General features: G+C 42.9%; 1 protein-coding gene across 3 annotated transcripts in view; it reads left to right on the forward strand.

The window, feature by feature from the left end:
• The window catches only part of LOC117425621 (copine-8-like), a 158,958-nt gene that overhangs the window by 50,559 nt on the left and 80,599 nt on the right, over positions 1-27,800 (forward strand). Inside the window, exons 5-7 of one of the 3 annotated variants that reach the window (XM_059004003.1) lie at positions 825-864; positions 1,825-1,839; positions 1,921-1,997. In XM_059004003.1, the coding sequence (XP_058859986.1) occupies positions 825-864; positions 1,825-1,839; positions 1,921-1,997 (132 nt within the window). Of the gene's footprint in view, positions 1-824; positions 865-1,824; positions 1,840-1,920; positions 2,002-27,800 lie in introns of those variants that run through there. The other 2 variants (XM_059004004.1, XM_034042739.2) reach the window with 2 other exon arrangements.

Raw genomic sequence — 27,800 nt, forward strand, 5'->3', positions numbered from 1 at the left:
AGGCCTACGCAGTTTTGGGGGAGAAGCTTCATAAATGACTATGGTCAGTGGCATTTCCATACCTGAAGAGACTGCATTGCCCAGCTCTGTGGCAACACATTTAATCATTTCTGGCAAATATGTGCTCAAATGTTCACCCCAATAGGGGCATGATTCGTTGCATTCATTTGCATGCAATTAACTTGAATCTGTTGATGTTCCCTTGGGGCATTTCATCAAGGGATATGCCAGCTGATAATGCACTTTTATTTTTAATAATGTCACTTGACATTTCACTCTGCAGCATCTTATTCCAACCCTACGGGAGGGGGGAGGCCATGAACATAGTACTCTGTAAATCTGAAAGCTTTGTTTTAGCCCTAAACAAACTGCAAAATGAATTTGTGTAATTAAAGATAATACTGAAATGCAATCCGTATAAAATCAATAGAGTGAATTGAACAAGAATACAGCGCCAAGGACTCCCCATGGAGGCTGTAAAATGCTCTAAAAAAATCCAGTTGTGGCCTACCGTGACAGGTTATAGGTTTCAAAAATCAACCCCTAGGACAACTACTGTTTCTACAAATACTCACTGTTTTGATTGTTTGTCTCAATGCAAACATATTTAAGACACGTCGAGGTAGCTTTTACCTTGGCTTTTGCAACAGTCTTATTCATCTTCTGGCTTATTCGTTGATTAGTTCTTAATCATGACCACATACTGCACAAGTCATACATGTACATACATGTAGCTACAGTAGGCATGTGTGCAGATGTCAGGACATTGACAAGCCACATCTCTAATGTGTTTTCTTTAAAATCTGCATTGCTTGTGATTGCAGTTATGACGTGGATTCAAAAAGCCCAGATCTGTCTAAACATGTAAGTAAGAATATATTTTCTCATTTTCAAGCTATAAGAAATGACTCGAATACTAATACCTGCTTAAATCCCTTATAACGATAAACAATTGAATATATGTTTTTATCCTGGTAATAAAAATGCCACTATATATGGATATGCCCCGGCACTTCTTTATTTACAAATTAAGCACGGCTCATGAGTTATCCGTTTTGATGGATTAAAATATAAATGTAGTTGGTATTTGTTTTTATAAGGGGTTTTGCAGTCACTCACACGTACCTGTACGACGATCCCTATGAATGTATATACCTGTAGACAGATCCCAATGAATGTCCCTACCTGTACACAGATCCCTATGAATGTATAAACCTGTACACAGATCTCTATGAATGTGCCTATCTGTACACAGATCCCTATAAATGTATATACCTGTGCACAGATCCCTAAGAATGTATATCCCTGTAGACAGATCCCTATGAATGTATATACCGGTACACAGATCTCTATGAATATGCCTACCTGTACACAGATCCCTATAAATGTATAGACCTGTACACAGATCCCTATGAATGTGCCTACCTGTACACAGATCCTTATGAATGTGCCTACCTGTACACAAATCCTTATGAATGTGCCTACCTGTACACAGATCCCTATGAATGTGCCTACCTGTACACAGATCCCTATGAATGTATATCCTTGTAGACAGATCCCTATGAATGTGCCTACCTGTACACAGATCCCTATAAATGTATAGACCTGTACACAGATCCCTATGAATGTATATCCTTGTAGACAGATCCCTATGAATGTGCCTACCTGTACACAGATCCCTATAAATGTATAGACCTGTACACAGATCCCTATGAATGTATATACCTGTTTTTGTATGATTTACTGTCCTGTACTGTGCTTGTGTTTTATGTTACATGATGTGTTTTGTTGTGTTAACGCTGCTGCCTGCCCACCTACTGGAAGCCCTCCGAACTCAACGTACGTCTTTGCATGCATACAAATTCTTTTAAAGGTGTTGCTCTGCAGTGTGTCTCTGACCCTGCTTTTTGTGTTCACCAGGACTTTCTCGGGCAGACTTTCTGCACTTTGGGGGAGATCGTGGGCTCACCAGCAAGCCGTCTGGAGAAGCCCTTGGGGTAAGCAGCTGTCTGGATCTGCCCACATGGCAGTTTCAGGATCACTGTAACTATAACAACGCTATTAAAGGCTTTGAAGATTGTTAAGAACGGATAGCCGTTTATCACTAGATCATTTTTTAAATAGCTCCATATCATATTCTAAAGTTGCTGATAATGTCTGAATTCAATCAAGATTTATGGCACTGCCAAAACAATACTGTGTGATATATTCATATTCTTTACTGAATTGGCACTTAGCTTAGGGATCCATCACAAGTGGTTATGCATAGGAATCATGTAACACGTCTTATAACATGTTATAGCAAAAATGATTTTACAAGTGCATTGTAATTTCATGCTATTGTTTCTAATCACAATCTATAACTGCATAATTAATAACATGTTTATAGATAGTATAAAACAGATCCCTAAAGGAACATGTTACCTGTTTACCTTTGTAAACCTGCAGTTTGCCATGCTTGCTGTACTATGCGTTTACAGTATTGTAGCTCACCCTGGCTCACTGTGTCATGCACCTGGTGAGTAATACCGTGGGCTTTTATGGTAGCAGAGATTCAAGATGTGTTTGATGAAACTAAAGAGCAGGATCAGTAATAACAGGGTTCAGTGGAAAGTGTTCCAGAGAGAATTATCGCCGCTCGTAATGCCAGATACATTTTTCCTGTGGCTGTTATTTTTTTCCCAGCAAAAAGGAGCTTCAAGTTATTGTTTGTGAACTCATTACTGTTTTTCGTCAATAGCAGCCAGGCTGCAGTTTGCTCATGCATGAGGATCTAAATGAAAGAGGTTTGCAAAGAGCCCCTTTCAAACAGGCATCTGCTTCCTCGCTCCAGGGTTACAGAGGGATGCCATTGCCAGCCCATGATGGAAAGTAATCACTGGCTCGTAGTTTGTGCTGAATTTATGAAGATGATCGTTTTTATGTAAAGGGTGTTTAAAAATCTCTGTCCCTATCCCTTTATAAGCTTCTTTACCTCTCTGTGTTTTGACCTCTATTGGACTTTAACCTGTGTTGTACACTGGTGCTACAGTAACACTCCTGCTGCACTAATTCACTACTTTCAATATTTCACATTTTTTTATGTTAAGTCAAGTAGCACAATAAAGGGGAAGTGCTGTATGCAACAAACAGATTTGTAATGCTGTTCGATTAACACTAAAACGTATCCAGATTTGCTTTGTTTATTGCATGAATTTTTTTCCAGCTAAATTGAATTGAATCCCCAGTCTTGCCTACAGTAGGTTCAGAGATTCAGAGAAGCTACGATTAGTATACTATAGGAAGCCATGGCTTTTTGATGTGAGAGTAGGCTGCATGCGGTTCATTCAAAATAATTGTGTGGAGAGATAAGAAAGCAACAAATAAAAAACATAAAGAACTGTAAAAGGAACCTGCAGCTAGAAAATCCTGTACACTTGTGTAAAACCTCTGGATTGTCAAAAGCACTCCATCAATTAATGTGTTCATTCTCCAATATGTGCTTAAACTATGAGAATTGATTTTATATTTGGAGGCAGCTTATTGACGACCAGAAGAAAAGAAAAAAACCCTGTCTGTTGCTAAGGATCCTGTGTGGACTTCTGAGGCACAGTTATCAGCCAATCAGCCGTCAGCATCTGAATGTTCCGTTTAATAAATAATGAAGTGCACATCAGTAGTTATACGCAGTATTAGATATCACCATGTTAATTTTTTTTAACCAATGAGAATGCAGCATTTGGTTTTGACAGGTGCCCTTAGCCAATCAGGATTGACCAGAAGTTCTGCCTCCCAGTTCCTGTCATGTGTATGTAGTCTTTAGGGCACTTATGGAAACCATGTTCCATGTTTGTAGTTTGTCACAGTAAAATGGTGAATTAAACAAAGGTTTGGGGTATTATTTTTTGATTTGTGTTATATTCTTTAGTTCATTTTTTAGCAATATCTATTCGTATCAATAAAAGCTGCATCTACCATGTGGACATACGTCCACTGGGTCTTAAGTCCTTTCTTAAAAAGTCATTTTTTAAATAATCTTGTTTTAACATTTTAATGCTTTAACACTTTCAAGATATTTTTATTTATTTATTTTTTCAACACTTTGTACCTTTTTGTTTTTCCCATTTTTACTGCTCATTCTATTTCTCTATATCTTATTTTATTTTTGTAAAAAAGCTTGTTTTATTTTTTTAAAAGCCCATGTATTGTACCACCCCTGTTTTCCCCATTTAACTTATCATTTTTTTTCTGAAATAAAGAATATAACACAAATTAAAATAATACCCCAAACCTTTGTTTAATTCACCATTTTACTGTGACAAACTACAAACATGGAATATGGTTTCCATAATTACCCTAAAGACTACATACACGTGACAGGATGGGAGGGTGGGACTTCCGGAATTGCTTAAAAACTACAAACGCATTACAAAAACTGGGAGGCAGGACTTCTGGTCGATCCTGATTGGCTAAGAGCAACTGTCAAAACCAAATGCTGCATTCTCATTGGTTAAAAATTAACATGGTGATATCTAATACTGCATATAACTACTCACATCTTCAGCTTCGCTTGATTTTTAATCCCCCTGCTACAGGAGTGTGCAGGGGTGAGCTCCAATGAGTGTGCACACACAGGCACTGCTACAGGAGTGTGCAGGGGTGAGCTCCAATGAGTGTGCACACACAGGCACTGCTACAGGAGTGTGCAGGGGTGAGCTCCAATGAGTGTGCACACACAGGCACTGCTACAGGAGTGTGCAGGGGTGAGCTCCAATGAGTGTGCACACACAGGCACTGCTACAGGAGTGTGCAGGGGTGAGCTCCAATGAGTGTGCACACACAGGCACTGCTACAGGAGTGTGCAGGGGTGAGCTCCAATGAGTGTGCACACACAGGCACTGCTACAGGAATGTGTGGGGGTCAGCTCCAATGAGTGTGCACACACAGGCACTGCTACAGGAGTGTGTGGGGGTCAGCTCCAATGAGTGTGCACACACAGGCACTGCTACAGGAATGTGTGGGGGTCAGCTCCAATGAGTGTGCACACACAGGCACTGCTACAGGAGTGTGTGGGGGTCAGCTCCAATGAGTGTGCACGCACAGGCACTGCTACAGGAATGTGTGGGGGTCAGCTCCAATGAGTGTGCACACACAGGCACTGCTACAGGAATGTGTGGGGGGGCAGCTCCAACGCAGGCACTGCCTCAAGGAATTCTGTAAACTGTTCTCTGTGTATAATCCTTTAGGCGATGGAATCGATACACACACCACTGAGCACAAAGCTGTAGTTGCATTTTTTTAAAGCAAAGTAAATCCATGTCGATGCACAGAAGACAGAGCTACTGATCTCCTGGCAACAGAGCTGCTTTATCAGACCTAACAGACCCGCCTCAGACAATAAAGTTACAGACCTGTTACTTTCAAAGATTGAAGAAATCCAATAAGCAGGACAGGGGATGTCAATCACAGGCACTGCAGGGAACGCGATGGACCACAGGCTCTCATCAGCTACTGGAGCTCCTTTAGATTAGAATTATTACCGGGGATCATGTCATTTATTCACTAGATTTTGCGTAATGCGTTTTTGGTGGCACTGTTTGGATTATGGGCTGTATATATTGTAACAACCCTCTCTGTGTTATTTTTTCCAGACTAGGACCGTTAACTTAATACGACATGAAAAATAAATAAACCAACAGGTTCACAAAATTCTATGAACAACTCAATATATTTGTTGCTTTGCAACATATATATATATATATATATAGTATCTGTTAGACATTTCATCAATAGCCAAACACTCATTGTTATCTAGTGAAAGCTGGTGTAGCTGTAGTTTTCAGCTGCTCTTAATGGTTCATGAAATTGTAATGCTAAAAAATAGTGCATTTTGTACAGTGCTCGATGGATCTAGCTGCTGTAAGCTTGTAATCAAAAGGGTAGCCAGTAAGAACCAAGGACGTGTATGATTAATGAAGCAAGTTTAGAATCCAGAACTTTATTGGAATGTTTCTGTGGAATGGATCACTGCTCGACTTTGTTAAAGTACAGGAGGCATATTGCTGACATTGCAGACAGTCTCACTGAATGTCAAACAGCCAAACATCTTCCAGAAGACAGATGAAAAGGAAACCATGATAATCATTAATCCTGTAATCGTTAAGAGCAAACTAACAACAACACTGCCAAGCAAGATAAAAAGACATGAAGAAATTATTAACAGGATCATATTGAAGGATATTGTTTCGTAGTGAGTAAGGTCTTAAAGGATCCCAACACAGCGAGGTGACCCATTCCATCCCTCACCACTCTCCGAGTTACACTACCTCCAATGTGGAGGCATAGGTGCTCATAGGTGTCTTTAGAGAACAGTAAAATGTATTCTTTATACACGCATGTGTCATTTTAAAGGGGATTTTATAACAGAAGCCAAAAGAATGGTTTTGTCAGGTCTGGGATTGCAATGTCTTTCAATGGCACAGAGCACAGGTGAGATCAGATTTCACAAAACAAATCAAATGACAGCTGTACAAAAAGATTACATTTCTGGGCTGCGTTGAATACTGAATGTGCCATTGCGTAATTTTCAGCATTTTTGATGCATTTTGGTCTGAAACTTTCTTCAAGAGTATATCAGAATTCAATGCAGGACAATGCACCTATTGTAGTCTTTGTGTCATTGTCTTGTCATTTGTATTATTCACACAGAGTTGATATCTAACTACAGAATAGATTTGAACATGATTTTGTTCAAAAGAAACACTGCAGGTACAGTACATTCACTGGATATACTTGGCAGAATCGATACACTGTGTTCAAAGCTCTTAATGTATTTTGCTAGATATATTTGAAATCATCCTTGGGAGTTTCAGACCTTTACCAGGAAAAAGTCAAACTGAATGATTTTCCTCCAGACAGCAGGTTATAGCTGTACAATTGTCAAAGGTTTTAAGAATTTTTTTTTGCTTTTTACATACTTTAATACATGTTGCCAATATGCAGTAATTTGCACCACATCTCCTGGCAATGTCCGCTGCTTGTAAACTTTAATAACAGCGAAATAAACTCTCACAGTGAGTCTGTGGAATCTAGATTATAAAGTATTGTTCACACACACACACACACACACACACACACAGAAACTCACACACACACAGAAACTCACACACACACACACTCACACACACACACACACACACACACAGAAACTCACACACACACACACTCACACACACACACACACACACACTTACCCCCCCCCCCCCCACACACACACACACAATTTTGCATTCCTATATTTGTGGGGACTTCTCATTGACTCTCACTATATTTTTATTTACTATTTCGAACTCCAGTCAGACAAAACTCCACACAGGGTGAAAGTCGTCAACAAACTAAATATTTTGGCACTTTTTGTTTGGCACAAAGTTTTTTTTACTTCTTAAAAATGTGTTTTACGTCCACACAGCGTCGTTTTTTCAGGAGTTACTATCTTTGTGGGGACATTTTCTCAAATTTTGTCCACACATTGATAGTAATACCTGCCCACAGGCACACATGCACAGGCACACACACACACACACTCTCACACACACAGACACAGAGAGACACACAGACACACACTCACACACACACACACACACACAGAAACTCACACACACACACACTCACACACACACACACACACACACACACACACACACACACACACACAGACATGCACACTTAGAGACACATACACTCACACATAGGCACAGCAACTCCTTTTGGAATGATGCTTTCCTGACTAACTTAAGAGTGTAATTTATTATTTTAGTTATATTTTTAGGACTGTTTTTAGGAATATTTATTTGTTTCGTTTTTTCAATCAATCAATCAATCAATCAATCAATCAATCAATCAATCAATCAATCTTTACAAAGCGCTTTACAAGATGCAGTAACACCAAAATCCATAATACTTTAAATACGGAGAAGTGCATAATACATGATATACAGTAAAAAAACAATGCCTAATACAATACAGTGAAAAATGCATAATACATGATAAAGTAGCATAATACATGAAATAGTAGCAACAACACAGCAGCTAATAGCAGATATCAGGCTTAAATAGCATGGAAAGCAAGAGAGAACAGGTGGGTCTTGAGAGTTGATTTAAAGCGAGCGACGGTGGGAGCATCACACACCAAAGCTGAGAGACAGAGCCATGAAGCTAAACAAGTGTGGTGCACTTTTGCTTGGGGGTAACAAGCAGGCCAGTGTCGGAGGACCTCATCTTGCAGGCAGGGACATAGCGGGTCAGCAGGTTGAGGAGGTACTCGGGACCTGTGTGATGAAGGACATTGTAGGTGAGCAGGAGAGTTTTTAAAGTAATCCTGAACTTTACAGGTAGCCAGTGCAGCTGGGCAAGACAGGGGGTGATGTGATCACGTTTTTTACATCTGGTAAGGATCCTGGCAGCGGCATTCTGAACTAGCTGCAGTCATTTTATAGTGCGTGCCGGGAGACCACCATATAGAGAGTTGCAGTAGTCGAGTCAAGAGGAGACAAATGCATGACAAAGTATCTCCGCATTCGGGAGGGAGAGGTAGTGACGGGCTTTGGAGATGCTTCGAAGATGGTAGAGGGAAGATTTGACCACGGAGGAGATGTGGGCATCAAAGGAGAGGTTGCTGTCGAGAAGTACACCAAGCTTCATACTGTGGGGGAAGGCAGCAGCAAACAGTTTCTGAGGTTCATTTTACAATAGAACCTAACTATTCCCAACAGCACAATTGGGTAATTATGTAAATACAGGTACTTCCTTGAGAAAATGATACAATTCTAATTAAATATAGCCAGTACCAAACTTTTAAAATCAATGCAGAATATATTGAGGTCAAGTGTGGTTACCGTATGATAAAAAGTAGTTTGCACTGTACTCTTTAAATGATAAAGAAACCTAAAGAAGCAGTACTGTATGGTTCTTAAATGCATTTGATTTTTAAATGTAACCAACAAAACTGTGGACACTCTGGTTTCAAAGGAATACAATCCCTGATAATGTAACAGAACAAGAACGACTCGGATTGTGTTTTGTAGATCTTAAATTCAATGATTTGTTTTTTTGTTTTTCACCTTTCAAAAGAACATTTCAAAAGTAATTTGCACAGGCTTGGATATGGAAGCACCTGTCAACACAGAGCCTGCTGTCAGCCCAAGAACACAGCTTTCAGAAATGACAGAATTCATGTCAGGGATGCTGTTTATGAATTTCAATACAATTCAATCAAAAATGGCAACACTAATAATTTGGGAGCCAGCTAATTTCCCATCAGTGAGCAGGTGGGATCTGTCTAGGCTCCAGACAATCTGTTGCACTGGTCAGGGGAAGTGTATAAACAGGACAGAACAGCACACAAACACTTCTGGAAAAGTGATGCCTTTTTTTCCTCAGCAGATGGTAAGTTACAATTTTCCCAGAGGCTTGTGGCAACATAAATAGCCTTGCATCCAATTATGAGCCCAATCGGCATGTATGAATTTCATAAAAGGGACAAAACACATTCAAATGTAACTAGTCGTCAGCTGATCTCAAACATCATTATTACTGTTTTTCACAAGGCAGGAGCCAGGCCTGTGTAAAGACACTACTAGAATAAAGAATAAGTGCTAGTGACTTTAGTAACAGAATAAGGGGTTTCCCCTTGACTGCTCGGAGAACCGCACTCGCGGAGATGAGGCCGAACTGATAGACCTCCAAGGGGAAACTAAGGAAGGATCGAGGACGAACCATGGTCTCCCTGGCTTTCTGAGGTTTCATGGAGAGCCTTGCGATCTATGTAGGGAGAACAAAAGTGTTGGAAAAGAGAATAAAGAAATAAACACATAAAGAGAGCCAGGGGTCTCCCCCTCCCAACTGTAAGAGCCACCTTTAGTAAGTTGAGTCAATGACTCGAACATTGGGAGCAAGCTTTGCTCTCCAAAGGGGGAGACTGGCACGGGTGCGAATGAATAGATTTAAGCAGGAGAATGGAAAACTAAATAGTTAAAGCTTTTTGGTTAGGGGTCTCCTCTGACCAGCGGGAACCTTCCTCTCGGAGGGCGATGCGACGTAGTCGGGCTCTAAGGTTGGAAAGTGACCTTCACTTCCCCTCAAAAGAGTATCCCTGGCTCCCCTCAACTGCGGCACCAATGCAAAGAAGAGAGAAAATTGTTAGTTAGAAATGATAGTTAGTGATTAATTACAAATATTATATATATTTTTTATTTTTTTTATTAAACTAATCTAGCCACTCGGCGAAGAGGAAAAAAAAACCTTTTTAGTGGGAGGAAACCTCTGGTGGTCCTGGCAGAGAGATGGCCCCCACTCCGAGCATGCTAGCTATACTTTGTTGAGTAGAAATAATATCAAGGAGAGAAGAGTGAATGTAAGAGTCCACTGCTGAGGAAGGACTAGTTGATTTTAAGGTTGGCTGCTGATGTTGCTGCACCTATACGGAATGAATGGGAGAATGCGATTGATGAGGAAGGACAGCTTTAGAAATGAGCTGAAGACAGAAGATTGCAAATGTATGAATTTTGTTGAAAACCAATTCGCTGAATGGAGGAATGGGTAGAGGGAAAGGTTGAGCTGAGGGAGCCAGACATCTGAATTGCGTGATCTGTAAACAAGAAAGAGCGGCCGCAGTGTTAATAGTGATACCTGGAAGGTGTTGTGCTTTCAAAATATAATTACTGATAACTGAAATCCAGACTAGCCAGCGAAGAAGTTGCATTATTAGAGGGAAAGAGGAATGGCCTTTATTAATAATATGAACAGTAGATTGGTTATCGCAAAAGATTAAGATAGATTTTTTTCTGCCAAAATGGGCCCCTCATCCTAATGTCTTTCCAGGTTTCAGCTGTAATATTGATGTGAGAGTTGAGATTTTTAGCTGTTGTTAGAGCAAGAAAACGAGAAATACATTTCCTACCTTGAGGAATTGCAAAATTGAAATGTCCCAGGAGTGAAAGAAGGTTCCCTATAGAAATGGAATGGTTGATCTCAAATGATTGAATGAGAGAGAGAATGCATTCCTGATTATCTGGAGGCAGTCAGGCTTCAGATCAAATAGTATCCAAAGTTATTCCTAGGAACTCAAGAGAGTGAACTGGACTGATGGTTTTCTCCTCTGAGAGGGGGACGTCGACTACTGAGAAGAGAGACCTGAGTTTTAAGAGTGCTTCAGCTGGAGTGGCTGATGGAGGAGATATATGGAGAAAGTCGTCCAATAAGTGTAGCAGAAAGGGGATGCAAAAAATATTTAGTAGAATCCAGCAGAGGGCTTCGGAGAGTGAATCAAAGATCTTAGGGTTGCTGCGGCATCCACAAGTTAGTTTAATAGCGAAGTAAAATTGCCCCTTCCAACAGATACCAAAAAGATGAAGGAGAGAAGGGAGTATAGGCATGACTTTGAAGGCATTGGAAATGTCTGCTTTAGCTAACCAGGAGCCCTGTCCTGATATTTTGATGGAATGGATAGCATCAGATATGGTGATGTAATGAAGAGAAAACTGATCAGAGGGAATGAGAGAATTAATGCTGCTGATAGAAGAGGCGCTTCTTGCATGACCTTTTCCTTGTAGCTACACCAATAGGATTGTGCAGAATTGAGGGAAGGGAGGGGATGAAAATGGGCCCTCCATGAATCCCTTTGAGATCTCGGAATTGATGACAGAATCGATGACTTCTGGTTTCTTTATGACAGATTGGAGATTTTTACAAGAAACAGAGGAAGAAGGGATATATTTTAAACCCGTAGAAAAACCAGTAAGGTCAGAAATTAGGTAATTAACAAAAAAAATAACGATGGGGGTGATATTGAAGAGCATCTGATAGAGCCGTGATGTTGATGGGGTAGAGGCGATTAGTAATGATGAATGTCATTTAAATGAAAGAGGGCAGGTGGAACGTGAATGAGCATCGCCACACAAACTGCACATATGTTAAAAATTGCATTCTTTGGAAATGCAGAATGAGGAATTGAAATTATTGCACAGCTGTCTGCCACCTGAAATATCTGATGGGTCTTCCATGAGAATCTTTGCTTGTTGAAAAACGAGGCGGAGCTGAACAATGGATAAGAGAAACTGCTGATGCACGATTCCTGTGTTCATTTCTCAGCAGAAGAACAGGATCTCACAGGTTTGCCCAGTGCGAGATGAACACAAATCATTTTTCATTTCTCAGCAGAAGAAGAGGACCTCACAGGTCTGCTCAGTGCGAGATGAATGCAAATCATTGTTCATTTCTCAGCAGAAGAAGAGGACCTCACAGGTCTGCTCAGTGCGAGATGAATGCAAATCATTGTTCATTTCTCAGCAGAAGAACAGCACCTCACAGGTCTGCTCAGTGCGAGATGAATGCAAATCATTGTTCATTTCTCAGCAGAAGAACAGCACCTCACAGGTCTGCTCAGTTCAAGATGAACACAAATCATTGTTCATTTCTCAGCTGAAGTACAGGAGCTGCGTGACCCCAGGAGAGTTACAGCTAAAAGTCTCTCTATCAGTCAGTCTTAAGAAGGTGTCCTCCCAAGACAGTACTGTTGTCATTTCTGAGAAATAAAAAAGAAAGTATTGAAATGGTGTAACCCCAAATGTGCCCTGGCCCACTGCAGTTTGCAAAGTGAATTAAGCACCTGTAGCTTTGCTGTTAAGAAACACTTGCTTTCCTTGTCTGCTTTTTTTGTAAATTCAAACTCATACTAAGCATCATTTTAGGGTTGGATCATTTTAGCATGTCAGTAAATGCATAAGATCACAATGCACGTACCAATGCCAGGAGGGTTAGGGCTAGGGTGAGGTTGGTTATTTGTGTTTGGTGTTCCAAGTAACTATTTTTCAACCTTGAGGCTTATTAATATATCCTGAGAATTATTTTAATAGCAAATTTGGCTTGTGCAGCAGTATTTGTTCCACAGTTTATCAGCAGCTTATGCTGTAGCACCTCCTAATAATTTGATACGGGTGACACCATCTGCCTTGTGTAGAGAGGCACTACAAGAGAATGCACTGTGTCGCTATGTGGTTTGTTTGTCCAGCTTAGGTCTTAGTGTGGGACACTCAAACAGCTCAAACACTTTTTTTCTGCAAAATAATCTCACAGCACGACTGCCTTTTTTATTGGCGTGTGAATTGCTTTGCATACGTTTTCATATTTTCCAGTTACACTGCGCAGTAACGAGTGGACTGCAGATGCACGCCTGGATGTTGTGATTAAACAGTTTCCCCACGAGAGACCAATGCTTTAATAGGAAAACAAAAATGTAATAACTGGATTTGTGTGATTTAGCCGTGGGGAGTCATGTACTGCTTTGACATTTTATAAGTGTCTTATAAGGTACCGGTACTTCAAATATTGATCTCAACCTGAAACTTAATAAAGGCCAGCAGCGTACTGCATTACATACCTATATAGGAGTGAGATAATAATTACTGTTCTACTGAAGCACATCCAGATAGCTGATCATGTGGTTATTACACTTGTTTTTGATGTGTTATTTATAGAGCTTGATAGGATGTGCTTTCAGTATAATCTTCAGAGTCTAGCTTTCAGCATCAGATCACAGCAGAGTGGGTGGTGAATGACAGAATACAGATTCTAGAGTCCAGGTTAAATTGTAGCCTGATTAAAAATACTTTAATTTGAGTCATACAAGCCATTCATCACCCTGAAGGTATAATAAGTAAAGTACACTGTATTCGTAAGATTTACAGAAATGCTTTGGGCTGAAAATGTAATTTAAAAAAATAACTAGCCTCGAAATGCTGCTAACCTTTTGGAGGCCTGGGTTCAAAGCTGGAATGAGTTTGGTGTGCAAAACGTTTCCCCTAGTGGACAATGGATATCATGACATCTGACTGCAGCCAGTGCGCTCTGCACACAGGCTTGGGAAACACACCAATGCTGCAATACCTAATGTGAGGATTGTGGAGGCGTGAGTCTGAGCGACGCTTGGGAATATTCTCCTGCTTTAGCCCTGACTGAAGAAAATCTGAATTTGCATTTTTCTTTTCTTTCTTTTTTTTAAACAGTAAGTTTTACAGAAATAATTGCAGCTGCTCAAAGGAATTCAATTTGAGAAAATGAGCTCAAAACAAAATGCTGCAGTTAGTGTACAAGAAAAATAGAATTAACAAGACAATTGGTGAGTCTGGAACGTCAGCTTTTTTTTAGCTACAAGAAAATAAGTACTTTTCCTCCTGAGATCTTCAATACACACAGTAAACTGCATCCAGCAGCACAGCTGGAGTTCTCTGACCAACTAGCTGTTTCATAAATTAGCAAAATATTAACTGCAACTACAGAAAAAGATCAATAAAAGTTTCAGGCTTTCATTTATTTGTGATTAAAGCTCTTTTTAATGGCTAGGGAGAGTTCTATAACAGATGAAAATGCCAGATCACCTGCATCGCTCTACACTCCTAGGAAAGAATGTTCCTGGGGGTTCTGTATAGAACCATATAGTTTAGATGCATGTTCCTTGGTGTTCTGTATGGAACCATATAGTTTAGTAGTGTTCTCTGGAACCCTTGACATTCTAAAGTTCTGTAAACACCCAGTGTTTATACTGAACGACAAGGATTCTATATTATAGATCCAACATAAATACTAGGGGTTAAAATATAGTAGAATGTTGGTTTTGTACAGGATCCAACAGCAATTAGAGATTTCCTATGTGAAGCTTAAAAAACTGATATTTATTTGGACACATGCTAATGCTATCATAGACCACAATCCAGTATAGTTGTCTGATACATTGCTTGCACTTTCACCAACTTCTTTGAACTGGGTGAGAAAGTGGAGGAGATTTTCACATGAAAGCATTAATTCTGCAGCTTTAACAGCAGAGTCTGCTGAGATCTGCGTTCACTCGACTGAACCGACTCCCACACTGTGCTACAGCAAAGCCAGAGCATTCATTGACTTTGATTTGATTTCCATTACATGAGAGTAGATGTTAAAACTTCATGCTGATTTGAACTTGACTCACGCCAAGATAAGCACCAATTAAGACATAGCTTTACAGTAAACTAATGTGATCCATCTGCGTCTCCATCCATTTGCGTTTCTTTCCATCTGATGATGTAGATATCCTTCTGCCTGGTGTTGATGGCTGAAGTGTAATGCTGGCTCCAGGGATCAGCTTATTTTGCCTACCCAGCGCATCAGCACGCGCATCGGCTGCGATGCTGGCTCAAGGGATCAACCACAGTGCGGTCTCCCCAGCGCATCATCATGACAACCGTCTAGATTGAGCTAAGTAGGGTAATCTCTGGGGTCTTCAAGTGTGCACCATCCATCCTCTGTCTTTCATCGACTAGCCCACGACACCTCAAGAGGGCTCGACAGTGATTCTGGTGTCCTAGCATCACCCCACTCTGTCCCCCACTCAAAGCCCAGCTTACTATTCTTGAAATGTATTTTTGTTTATGACTGTAAGCCGCCCTGGATAAGGGTGCCTGCTAAGAAATAAATAAATAAATAAATAAATAAATAAATAATACCCATACATCAGCGTTGCTTTCTTTCTATTCTGCTTGAGATCCCCAGCCAGAATCTTTCCATCTCAACCACAGCCAGTTGCTGCTCCTTTCTGCTGCTTCAGATAAATTCTTCACAATGTGACACAACTCTTGGCCACTGAACCTGACATCTCTGAAAAACTGGGTTGTAGAGTGTGCCACAAATCCTAGACAACCCACCTCCACTGGGTAAACCTGGACTCTCCATCCTCGCTGTTCCGCTTCAGCAGCTAGTTCAGCATACTGCAGTTTCTTCCTCTCATATGCCTCATCCACAGCATCCTCCCATGGCACTGTTAACTCTACCAGATGAACAAGGCATGCTGATCCAGACCACAAGACAATGTCTGGTCGAAGGTTAGTGGTGGCAATCTCAGGTGGAAAAATAAGCCGTTGACCAACATCTGCCAGGATTTTCCAGTCTCTAGCAGCTTCCAGTTGTCCTTGGTAAGGCTTGGTTTTAACACCTTTTTTTGGTGGTTGCTCTCCTGGATGGAGGAATATTGTCTTTTGTGTGTAATGCTTTGATGGGGCTGGTGGCAACTTATTGGTCATGTTATGCTTGTCTTTCAATGCTAAGGCCAAACATCGCAGCACCTGGCACCAAGTAAACTGTCCTTGGCTAAGACCCACCTTACATCCTGTCAAAATGTGCCTTAATGTTGCAGGTGATGAACACAAAGGACATGAGGGATCCTCTCCTACCCAGAGGTTTAGGTTCTGTGGTGATGGGAGAACATCATATGTTGATCCGATGAGGAAACTGATCCTGCTCTGTTCCATTGTCCATAGGTCTTGCCAGCCGATCTTGCGTTGTTCCACACTCTCCCATCTCATCCATTCTTCCTGCTTGGTCTGGGAAACGGCCTTTACACACCTCATCCCCTCCGTCTGCTTTTGCATCTCATTGACTACCAGCTTCCTCCGTTGAGCTGGGGTTGCCTTGTGCCATGTAGGAGGAGCTGAACTGAGACCAAGACCCCCTCTTCCATGCTGAACTTGCCCCATAATATCACTGATTTGAAAGGCAGTCTTTGCATCTTCCACGGCTTTCTTTGCCACCCACTTTCTTCCAGTTTTCAACACAGGTGCTGCCTCCCTTACGTATTTTTCTTGATTCTCTACTAATGTCATTTCCAGTCGGACCTTGGCGCTCTTAAACTCCTCGGTTAGAGCAGAGACTGGTAGCTGCAGTATTCCTTTACCATAAAGTCCCACTCTGCTGAGGCAGTATGTAACTCCCAACCATTTCCTGACGTATGAACTGATTCTCAACTGCTGTCAAAGAAAACTCGTACACAGTCAGTGGCCACAGCAGCCTTGGCAGTAGACCAAACTGAAAGCACCAGAGTTTCAGTTTTCCCGGTAAAGCACTGCTGTCTGTGTTCTTCAACCCTTCCACTGCTTGTTGTTTAACTTCTCCAACACAAACTGTGTCCTTTAGATCCCCGTCGTACCATCTCCCAAGACTTTTCACTGGCTTCTCAGTCACTGTTGGTATTGCCTCACCATTATTGTAGAACCTTTTATCTACTACTTTACCTTTAATTATAGAGATGCTCCTTGATTTAGTGGGCTTGAATTGCATTTGTGCCCATTCAATGTTATTGGTTAATTTGCCCAATAACCAATTAGTGCAGGCTACTGTTATAGTCACGGTTGTCATGTCATCCATGTATGCTCGAAATGGTGGTAGTCGCATTCCAGAAGCCAAGCGCTCTCCTCCCACTACCCTTTTTGATGCCCTAATAATTACTTCCATTGCCATGGTATAAGCCAGTGGAGAAATTGTGCATCCTGCCATTATTCCAACTTCTAGGCATTTCCATGTAGGGCTGAATTCTGAAGTTGAAAACTTAACTCCCTTTGGAATTCAGCTTTTTTTGGATCCTCTTAAAAAAACAGGCACATTATAGCTTAGATGTGTAGTTGCATTTGTGTTACAGTATTTAATACGTGCGCTCACAACAGAATGATATGAATCAGGTAAAATATTTCTGTTGAATACATGCTGATGTACAGTATGAGGTCCCATCCCTACACTGCAGAAAGGATTTCATGTCATAGTGTGTGGATCTCACAAGCACTCTGACATAGTTGAGGAATGAGTTTGTTTGTGTCATTGTTAATAACAGTAGGTCGTAACTTCTTATAATTGATGTAAAAAGAAGGAACGTTATTAAGTACAGTGTTTGCTTGTGCCCTGTCAGCTCATTCACTGAGAGACTGACAGGATTTCTCAGGAAAGTCAGATCCAGCTCATTTCCCACAAAGAATTGCACAGTGATCTTCTACTGGGGAACAGCTCACCCTGACATAATGTCGTCTTGCCTAATGTCTGCTGACATTTATCATTTCAATGCCCAAACTTAGACCAGATGCGTGGAAAAAGGATGTACAACTGTGATTCTCATATTAGTCCCAGAAAGCACCAGATGTTAACAGCATTTTGCAGTGGTTTATTTCATGGTGAAACTCTGTCAGAGGAGACATAATGTTTCAACGTGAGTGTGAATGTAAGTGTGTGTGTGTGTGTGTGTGTGTCAGTACATCTCAGCCTTAATGATGACCTTTCACCTAAGGATTGGCTACTGCAGCCAAGTGCTATCAGACAACACTGTTCAGTGAAGGCACTCAATCCAACCTCGGTCACAAGGACTGAATAAATAAACAAAACAGTAACACTTTGAATTATTATTATTATTATTATTATTATTATTATTATTATTATTATTATTATTATTATTATTATTATTATTATTATTATTATTTATTTCTTTGCAGACACCCTTATCCAGGGCGATTTACAATCATAAGCAAATACATTTCAAGTGTTACAGTACAAGTAATACAATAAGAGCAAGATAAATAAAATGACTTTGGTTCAAGCAAGTACAAGTGTGACAAAATACAATTCAATACTACAGCAGATAACAGTGACAGTGATAGTTACATCAAGATATGATTAACTACAAAATACTACGGATTAAACACTTGGCAGATTACAGTACTCTGAAGTACAGGATTAAATGCAGTAAAATAGGGGGCAGATAAGAGCAAATAAAGCACAATTAAGGAAGGGTGATAGTGTCCCAGGGGAAAAACAGAGGAGTTCTACAGGTGCTGTCTGAAGAGGTGAGTCTTAAGGAGGCACCGGAATGTGGTCAGGGACTGGGCGGTCCTGACATCTGTAGGTAGGTCATTCCACCACTGCGGAGCGAGGGTGGAGAAGGAGCGGGCTCTGGAGGCAGGGGAGCGTAGAGGAGGTAGAGCCAGTCTTCTAGTGCAGGCGGAGCGGAGAGGTCGAGTGGGGGTGTAGGGAGAGATGAGGGTCTGGAGGTAGCTGGGTGCAGTCTGGTCAAGGCATCTGTAGGCTAGTACAAGAGTCTTGAACTGGATGCGAGCGGTGATCGGTAGCCAGTGGAGTGAGCGGAGTAGTGGAGTAGAGTGGGAGAAGCGAGGCAGAGAGAACACCAGGCGGGCAGCGGAGTTCTGGGTGAGCTGGAGCAGACGGGTGGCGGACGCAGGGAGGCCAGCCAGGAGGGAGTTGCAGTAGTCTAGGCGGGAGAGTACCAAGGCCTGGACCAGGAGCTGGGTGGCGTAGTTGGTGAGGAAGGGTCGGATTCTTCGGATGTTGCTCAGGAAGAATCGGCAAGTGGGTGCCAGAGTGGAGATGTGCTGGGAATAAGAGAGGCAGGGGTCCAGGGTGACTCCAAGGTTCTTAGCGGAGGAAGAGGGAGAGAGTGTGGTAGATTCCAGAGGAACAGAGATAGAGAGATCAGAGGAGGGGGAGGAGGAGGGAAAGAAAAGGAGGTCAGATTTAGAGAGGTTGAGTTTGAGGTGATGCGAGTGCATCCAGGAGGAAATAGCAAACAGACAGGTAGAGATACAGGAGGAGATGGTGGAGTCAGAGGTGGGGAAGGAGAGGAAAATCTGAGCATCATCACCATAGAAATGGTATGAGAAACCATAGGGGTGTAGAGAGAGAACAGGAGAGGACCCATGACTGACCCTTGGGGGAATCCAGTCTTGTTTCAAGCAATGGAGTCACATAGTAAACAATAGTGAAAAGCAAGTTTAATTCACATGAGGTGGACATTAATTCATGACTCGTTCATAGGAAACATCAAACTATAATAGAATTCATAATGAACGCATCGTTAGTTGCTCCGGTGAGGGAACATAATTGAACATTCAATACTGGGAAGAAAGAAAGAATAATTGGACACTCTGAATTACAAAAACAAATTAAGAAATTGACAAAAACATCAAAACGTTTTACTAGATTTATGGTTTCACTTTGCTGCAACTGTTTGGCGAGGTTAGACGCTTGAAACTCCCTTTACTCATAAAAACTGTGATCTTCGGTCCCCAGCAAAGCAAAGCTGGACTTTCAAATCAACTCCTAATCCCAGAGGGAAAACAGGAACGGCGGTGGTATCTCAATTAAAGTGAGCTCCCTGAGTCTTCATTCCTGTACTGGCTGTGTAGAGTCTTCATTCCTGTACTGGCTGTGTAGAGTCTTCATTCCTGTACTGGCTGTGTAGAGTCTTCATTCCTGTACTGTGTGTGTAGAGTATTCATTCCTGTACTGTGTGTGTAGAGTCTTCATTCCTGTACTGGCTGTGTAGTCTTCATTCCTGTACTGGCTGTGTAGAGTCTTCATTCCTGTACTGTGTGTGTAGAGTATTCATTGGCATGCTGTGGATGCTTCACACCAGCAATATTTCTGTCACCTTTCAAAATGACATACCATGTGGCCAGCCAATCTAAATGTAACTTTTCTACTGAGGAGAGGGCAGGATTAAAAAAAGAAAGAAATTTCTGTTATTTAGCTGTTTGATGTCAGCACAGGTCACTTTTTAAGAGAAACAGTGGTGCATTGGAGGGATGGCAGGTAATTGCCAATGTTTTTCCAGTACAGTTAATAAGCAAAAAACATTCTTTGAAAATAACCCAATGATAATAAAAGGACAACACTTTTTCTGCTGTGTTTTCAAACAGGCCTGCATAGATACAGAATGTATGGAGTTTTTTTTGTCTATTTCGTCTTCTTCATACAACGCTTCAACCACAGGAAGATCTATACAGGAGCTGTTGTTGACACAATAATACAAGCAATTTCCCAATGCACAGAGTTGTTTTTTTTTGTTTGTATGTTTTTTTTGCTTTTTTCCACGCAGTTTTACTTGAAGCATCACACTATTGCAAAACTTCTTGCGTGTTTTGAGTTGGTCAGAGTACAGGTTGATTTGCTGTGCATTTCTATTTGGTTGTGCTATATATGCTCCTATGCGCTTATTTGTAACAACGCAAGGCCTTTCTTTCATGGCTAGGATGTGTTCACGCTGCAATCTCCCTTTACAAGCTTCCAGTGGATTTAGGCAACCTCCCGCACCCTGTATCTAAAACGATGAGTCACTGTGGCAAAGTGCCCCCCTGTGTATGTTATATGTTACGTGTTGTGTGTAAATGTTGGTGTATAGGCATTGGTACACGGGATATAAACGGTCTGTGTTTCACGTGTGTGTAAATTGTATATTTGTAGTTAGGCACGGGGATGGCACATCACATCACGTGCAAGTAAAAAGTAATATGTGAGCACGGGGAATTGCACTTTAATTAATTCACGTGCAGTTGTACCGAGATTCCAATTGAATGATTGACTAGCAATCGAATCTCGGTACAACTGCATAAAAGCTGCATGTTTTCACTCACTGGGGGTTGGTGTTCGGTGAGTGGAGAACGGGTTAGGAGACGGAGGGAATTGTAACAGTAAAATAAGTAGTAAAATTGTTTGTCTGTTTATTTTGGCTCAAGTGCCGTGTCCTGTGTTTTGTTGCAAGCCGTTTATTTTCTGTGTGTTTATTCATTAAATGCTGAGCGCAATCACGCGCCCAGCTTAAACCCAAATCTCTGTTTGTTACTTCCTGCATCTGGTCTGACGCCACCCACTCTGGCCGTCTTTGTGACACGTGGTGTCAGAACCGGGACGACAGCGCCTCCAGGGCTCAGGCCAGAGCGGGAACCGCAGTTTTTTTTTGGAAAAAAAAAAAAACAAAAGGAGAAGAAATGGGGAGAAGAGGCTGGAGAAGAGCACAGGAGGGCAAAGGGAGAAAGGCAGAAGCAGGGCTGTGGTGTTTCGACTGTGGCCAAACTAGCCACACCACCATACCCTGCTCCGTCCACAGGACCCTACAGGCAATGGCCCAAAGACTGGGATGGGGGGAGTGGTGCCCTGGCTGTGGGGCATATGGGCACACGTTGGCCCTATGCCCCATGCAGGATGAAGAAGAGGAGCCCTTGCTGCCACGTCCTATGCCTGAGCGGGAGGAGCCTGAGCGTCCACAGCCCAAGCGGGAGGCGCCTGAACGTCCACAGCCCGAGTGGGAGGAGCCCGAACGTCCACAGCCCGAGTGGGAGGAGCCCGAACGTCCACAGCCCGAGTGGGAGGAGCCCGAACATCCACAGCCCGAGTGGGAGGAGCCCGAACGTCCACGGCCCGAGTGGGAGGAGCCCGAACGTCCACGGCCCGAGAGGGAGGAGTCGGTGCGTCCACGGCCCGAGAGGGAGGAGTCGGTGCGTCCACGGCCCGAGAGGGAGGAGTCGGTGCGTCCACGGCCCGAGAGGGAGGAGTCGGTGCGTCCACGGCCCGAGAGGGAGGAGCCGGTGCGTCCACGGCCCGAGAGGGAGGAGTCGGGGCGTCCACGGCCCGAGAGGGAGGAGTCGGGGCGTCCTAGGTCCGGAGGGGAGGAGCCGGTGCGTCCTGTGTCTGGAGGGGAGGAGCTGAAGGCCCAAACCCCTATTTTTTTTTGGGAGGGACGAGGGCGTGAAGCTCAGGCTCCACAGCAGCCGCTGTTTTTGCTGCTGAAGGGAGCCCAGCGGAGACGCCCGCCACCAGCTCTACCCCCGCTGTCGGAGGAGCCGGCAGCGCCACCAGCCCTACCCCTGCGGTCGGAGGAGCCGGCAGCGCCACCACCACCACCCGAGGGAGAGGAGCAGGAGCTGCCTCTGCCTCCACCACCACCACCCGAGGGAGAGGAGCAGGAGCTGCCTCTGCCTCCACCACCACCATCCGAGGGAGAGGAGCAGGAGCTGCCTCTGCCTCCACCACCTGAGGGAGAGGAGCAGGAGCTGCCTCTGCCTCCACCACCACCACCACCCGAGGGAGAGGAGCAGGAGCTGCCTCTGCCTCCACCACCACCACCACCCGAGGGAGAGGAGCAGGAGCTGCCTATGCCTCCACCACCTGAGGGAGAGGAGCAGGAGCTGCCTCTACCTCCACCACCACCACCACCCGAGGGAGAGGAGCAGGAGCTGCCTCTGCCTCCACCTCCCGAGGGTCCGCTGCTGCTGCCGTCGCCTGGGGTCGCCAGGGATCCTGCTTCGCCTGAGGTCGTCGAGGGTCCTGCTTCGCCTGGGGTCGCCGGGGCCTCTGCTTTGCCTTGGGTCGCTACACTGTGGCCGGAGCTCCATGAAGGGGAGCTGCCGGCCATAAAGAAAGAGGGGGAGGTCAGGAGACCAGCTTCCCCAGCCGCATTTCCGTGGCAGGAAACACGGTGGCCGGAGCCCCACGGAGGGGAGCTGGCGGCCACAAAGAAGGGGGGGGGAGGTCAGGAGACCAGCTCCCCCAGCTGCACTTTCGCGGCAGCAGATAGTGTGGCTGAAGCCCCGGAAGAGGGAGCTGCCAGCCACGAAGAATTGGGGGGTGCCAGACATTCCACCATGGCCACCCCCAGAAACAACTTGCTTCCCCTCTTCCGGGACTTTGGGACTGAGGGGGGAGGTGGCCATTGAGGCCATGTGTGCGTTGCACAAGGGGGGGTATATGTGGCAAAGTGCCCCCCTGTGTATGTTATATGTTACGTGTTGTGTGTAAATGTTGGTGTATAGGCATTGGTACACGGGATATAAGCGGTCTGTGTTTCACGTGTGTGTAAATTGTATATTTGTAGTTAGGCACGGGGATGGCACATCACATCACGTGCAAGTAAAAAGTAATATGTGAGCACGGGGAATTGCACTTTAATTAATTCACGTGCAGTTGTACCGAGATTCCAATTGAATGATTGACTAGCAATCGAATCTCGGTACAACTGCATAAAAGCTGCATGTTTTCACTCACTGGGGGTTGGTGTTCGGTGAGTGGAGAACGGGTTAGGAGACGGAGGGAATTGTAACAGTAAAATAAGTAGTAAAATTGTTTGTCTGTTTATTTTGGCTCAAGTGCCGTGTCCTGTGTTTTGTTGCAAGCCGTTTATTTTCTGTGTGTTTATTCATTAAATGCTGAGCGCAATCACGCGCCCAGCTTAAACCCAAATCTCTGTTTGTTACTTCCTGCATCTGGTCTGACGCCACCCACTCTGGCCGTCTTTGTGACAGTCACTCACACCCTTGCCTAATACAAGTAATCCTGGGCTCTCCATATTGTCTTATTAATACTGACAGCCTGACAGCACATATTGATTGCCTTGTCCCTATAACCATGGGTGAAAGTACATTTGCAGTAGATTGATGTTGATTTTGAAAACTTCAGCCCGCAGCAATGGAAACACAGTTATACGTTGCTGGTAAAGACCCACTGCACAGGGTAACCTCTCAATGCAGTACCCCGGAGTCATGCAAAGGGAGAGAGACTTGCAGCACTATCCATTCCTTTCTACAGAGTGCTTTCAGCAGCCAGTCAGAGTAAAGACTAATGGTATCTCTTCAGGCAGACTCGCACACACTCACACTACTAGTTCACAGTGATGGACACTTATCTTTTAGAACCTTATTTCCCCTGGCATTGCAGATTCTTGATTTAGAAATCCTGCCTGCCTTGGATTGGAGTTTTAGTTTTTTTGGACTTGGTTCAGGGAGATGCCACGATAGAAGCCGAGTTAATCAGGTAGTTGAGGTGCTGTGCCAGTCAGAGAACTTCTGATTTCTGGAGCTGTGGTTCCCAATTTGGTGTTTAATTTTCCCCAGTGCTATGAACCAGCATTGGGACCAAAAACAAGAATTTAAACTACTAACTACATAAGCCCTAGTATTTAAAAACATCAAGACTATTACTTCTAAACAACAAAAACTAATCTTTAATAGTGAAATGAACATTTGCATTGTATTGCATTTGCAAATGGCAGCGTGTACTAACAATACATTGGAAATATAGAGATATATGAAGCATGATACAGTAAATCCTGCAAATCCTCTACTGAAACAATAAAGACATGCCCAGCACCCCTCAAGACTGTAGAGTGCAGACGAGTGTTGGTTATCATTCCAACACAGGATCTGAGTATTTACTACTCTATATAACATTTCATACACACATTTCGGAAAATCCCTGAATTGTTCGGAGAAGTAAGTATTTACTTTTTATCAGTAATTAATTCATTGTTACATGATAAATATTCAACAGTCTTTGGAATGGACAGACAAGTGAGAGTGCCATGTTGTGATAACACAGGATAGTGTTTGGAAATGGGTCGCTGGAGTAGCCTGCTGTGACTTGGGGATGACCTCTGACCTCTGTTCTAGAGCAATCTGTATAGATGGGGGTTTACACCATAGAACACAGGCTGAGAACCTCTGTTCTAGAACAATCTGTATAGACTGGTAAAATGTGTAAGAGTTACCTATTGTATCACTGTCTTCCTGGTATGGATTTCTCCATTGATTAATGAGCCGTAATGAAATCGTATCCACTGGACTGTGGTAAATTGGATTAATTATAGCTTCTCATTTCATTATACAGCACACTGTTCTTAATCCGTCATCCACTTTGAATGCCTCTTTATTGTATTGCCAGATCCTTTAGGGACGACCTAATTGATAGGTAGTGTGGTATTAGTTAAAGGTAACTGGAATGTTCTTTGTTTTATTATTTTATTGAGTGTCTTGAAATGGGGCGAATAGGAGTGTGCAAAATGTTATTGTAATTGTAAGACCATTCGACTGTTTAAAAACAATTATAATAATGACATTAATAAAGAACTCAATCCACAAAACTATACCCAACTGTTTTGAGATTTGCTGAAAAAAATATGTAAATCTCAAACTAATAGCTTAAGGCAACACAAGTGGTCATAATTTCCTGGAAACATAAGCTGACACACTGAATGAGCATGTCACCTCTGAGTGGCACAAGGTAGAAATATTACAACCATGCATATCAGATGAAAAGTGACACCGGAGAAACCCTTTATACAGTAATGACTTTTCTGTGCCTCTGTGTCAGTGAACCTTTGCTTTTGTTTTTCATTATCAAGCACAGGGTGGGAATCTACTGCAAGATCAGAAGAGTTAACACAAAGCAAAAAACGCATTCACTTGAGCGACGAATGATAGTGTGTTCCACAAAGCAAAAACCGCATTCGCTTGAGGGACGAATGATAGTGTGTAACTCAAAGCAAAAACCGCATTCACTTGAGCGACGAATGATAGTGTGTTCCTCAAAGCAAAAACCGCATTCGCTTGAGCGACGAATGATAGTGTGTTCCTCAAAGCAAAAACCGCATTCGCTTGAGCGACGAATGATAGTGTGTTTGGAAAGTCCGCTCCCCTGCCAAAGGAAGCGCTCCATATATCTTCCAGCTGCTGTAAATCCTACAAACATCATGCAGCCCTGTTTAACACAGGGAATTTATGATTGTGCTCCAGCCAAGGGCAGGTGATTTGCAGAGCAGGCTTCTCTGTACCTGCAAGGAAGACATAACACTTGGTCTCGGGAAGCAAGCAGATAAATTAGAGACACCTCAGCTGGCAAGATTAGCCTTGCTGTAACCCAAGGCCAGCATGGTTTAATAGCCGTTCATGTACAGCATGCAGCATAATCATCACACAAGCTCAAAACAATATATCTTATATTTGAGATCCCGCCTGAGGCCTAAGTGCACTTCAATAGCAAATCGATCTGTGAAGTCTGAGAAATGTTTAGTGTGTGCAGGATTTTTTTTTTTTAATCTACTGCATGAGTAATACCTCAAGACATTAGTTGTAGACCAACAAACCAGGGTCCCAGAGTGTCTGTTACGTGTTCAGTTGAGTCGTGTTATTCATTCGTTTCACTAAGCTAAATCCCCAGCAGGGGGCGTTGATGTATTAGCATATGGTTAGTTCTGGGTGTTACCAAGACGTGATGTAGTTCAATCAAGTGACTAAAGTTAAAGGCTAATAGCAGAGAAACCCTGGGTTTAAATACAAGAATATTTTACACATCTCATTTGCATGTAAAAAACAGTATAACAAAATGTTTTTTTTTTGCTTGTCAGAGTTACATCATTCCAGTTTCAGAACCAATTCTGGCTGTAGGTATCAAATTGCCCTCAAAGATTAAATTATACTCTTTCAGAAGATACTTTCTCTAGTTTCTCCAAGCCAAAGCCAATGCAGAGTTATAGAATAAGCATGTCCTTTTTGACCTCTGAAGACTAAGAGCTGACATGGATAAGTGCTAAGTACTGTCAAATTCCCTAGTTGCACATCTGGTGTCTATTCACAGCCAAGGACCCGGGAGAGTTTGAAACTGGCACTTGGACGAATTCAAGTGAAGTTAATGGATCTCTATAGCAGCAGTCCTCCCTTGTTACTCTCACACACACACACACTCACGCACGCACGCACGTACGCACACACACACACACACACACACTCACACACTCGCATGCACGCACACTCACATGCACTCGCATGTACACATAACACACACACACACGCACACGCACACCCACATACTCACACACACACACACTCACACAGTCGCACGCACGCACACACGAACGCACACTCACATGCACTCGCATGTACACACACATACACTCACACACACACACACACACACACATTCTCACACACACACACTCAAAAACTCACACGCACGCACACTCACATGCACTCGCACGTACACACACACATACTCACACACACACACTCACACACTCGCACGCACGCACACACGCACACACGCACACACGCACACTCACATGCACTCGCACGTACACACACACACACACACACACATTCACACACACGCACACACACACACTCACACACACACATGATCATATATTTCAAATCTGTTCAAATTGTTACTGCAGTAATGTTGAGAAAATTAAATCTCACCGACAGGGAATAGAATCTGTAACGGCAGTGCATCACACAACACTGCCCGTTACTTTAGTTTAGAAAGATCATGTCTTCAACCCTTAGTGCAAAATGAACAATGTTTGCTGACAGTTAATAAACTAAAAAAGTGTCCCTTAAAATAAAGTGTGACCTTATTTA

The sequence above is a fragment of the Acipenser ruthenus genome, chromosome 29 (assembly GCF_902713425.1).
Source record: "Acipenser ruthenus chromosome 29, fAciRut3.2 maternal haplotype, whole genome shotgun sequence".
In the NCBI taxonomy this organism is placed as follows: domain Eukaryota; kingdom Metazoa; phylum Chordata; class Actinopteri; order Acipenseriformes; family Acipenseridae; genus Acipenser; species Acipenser ruthenus.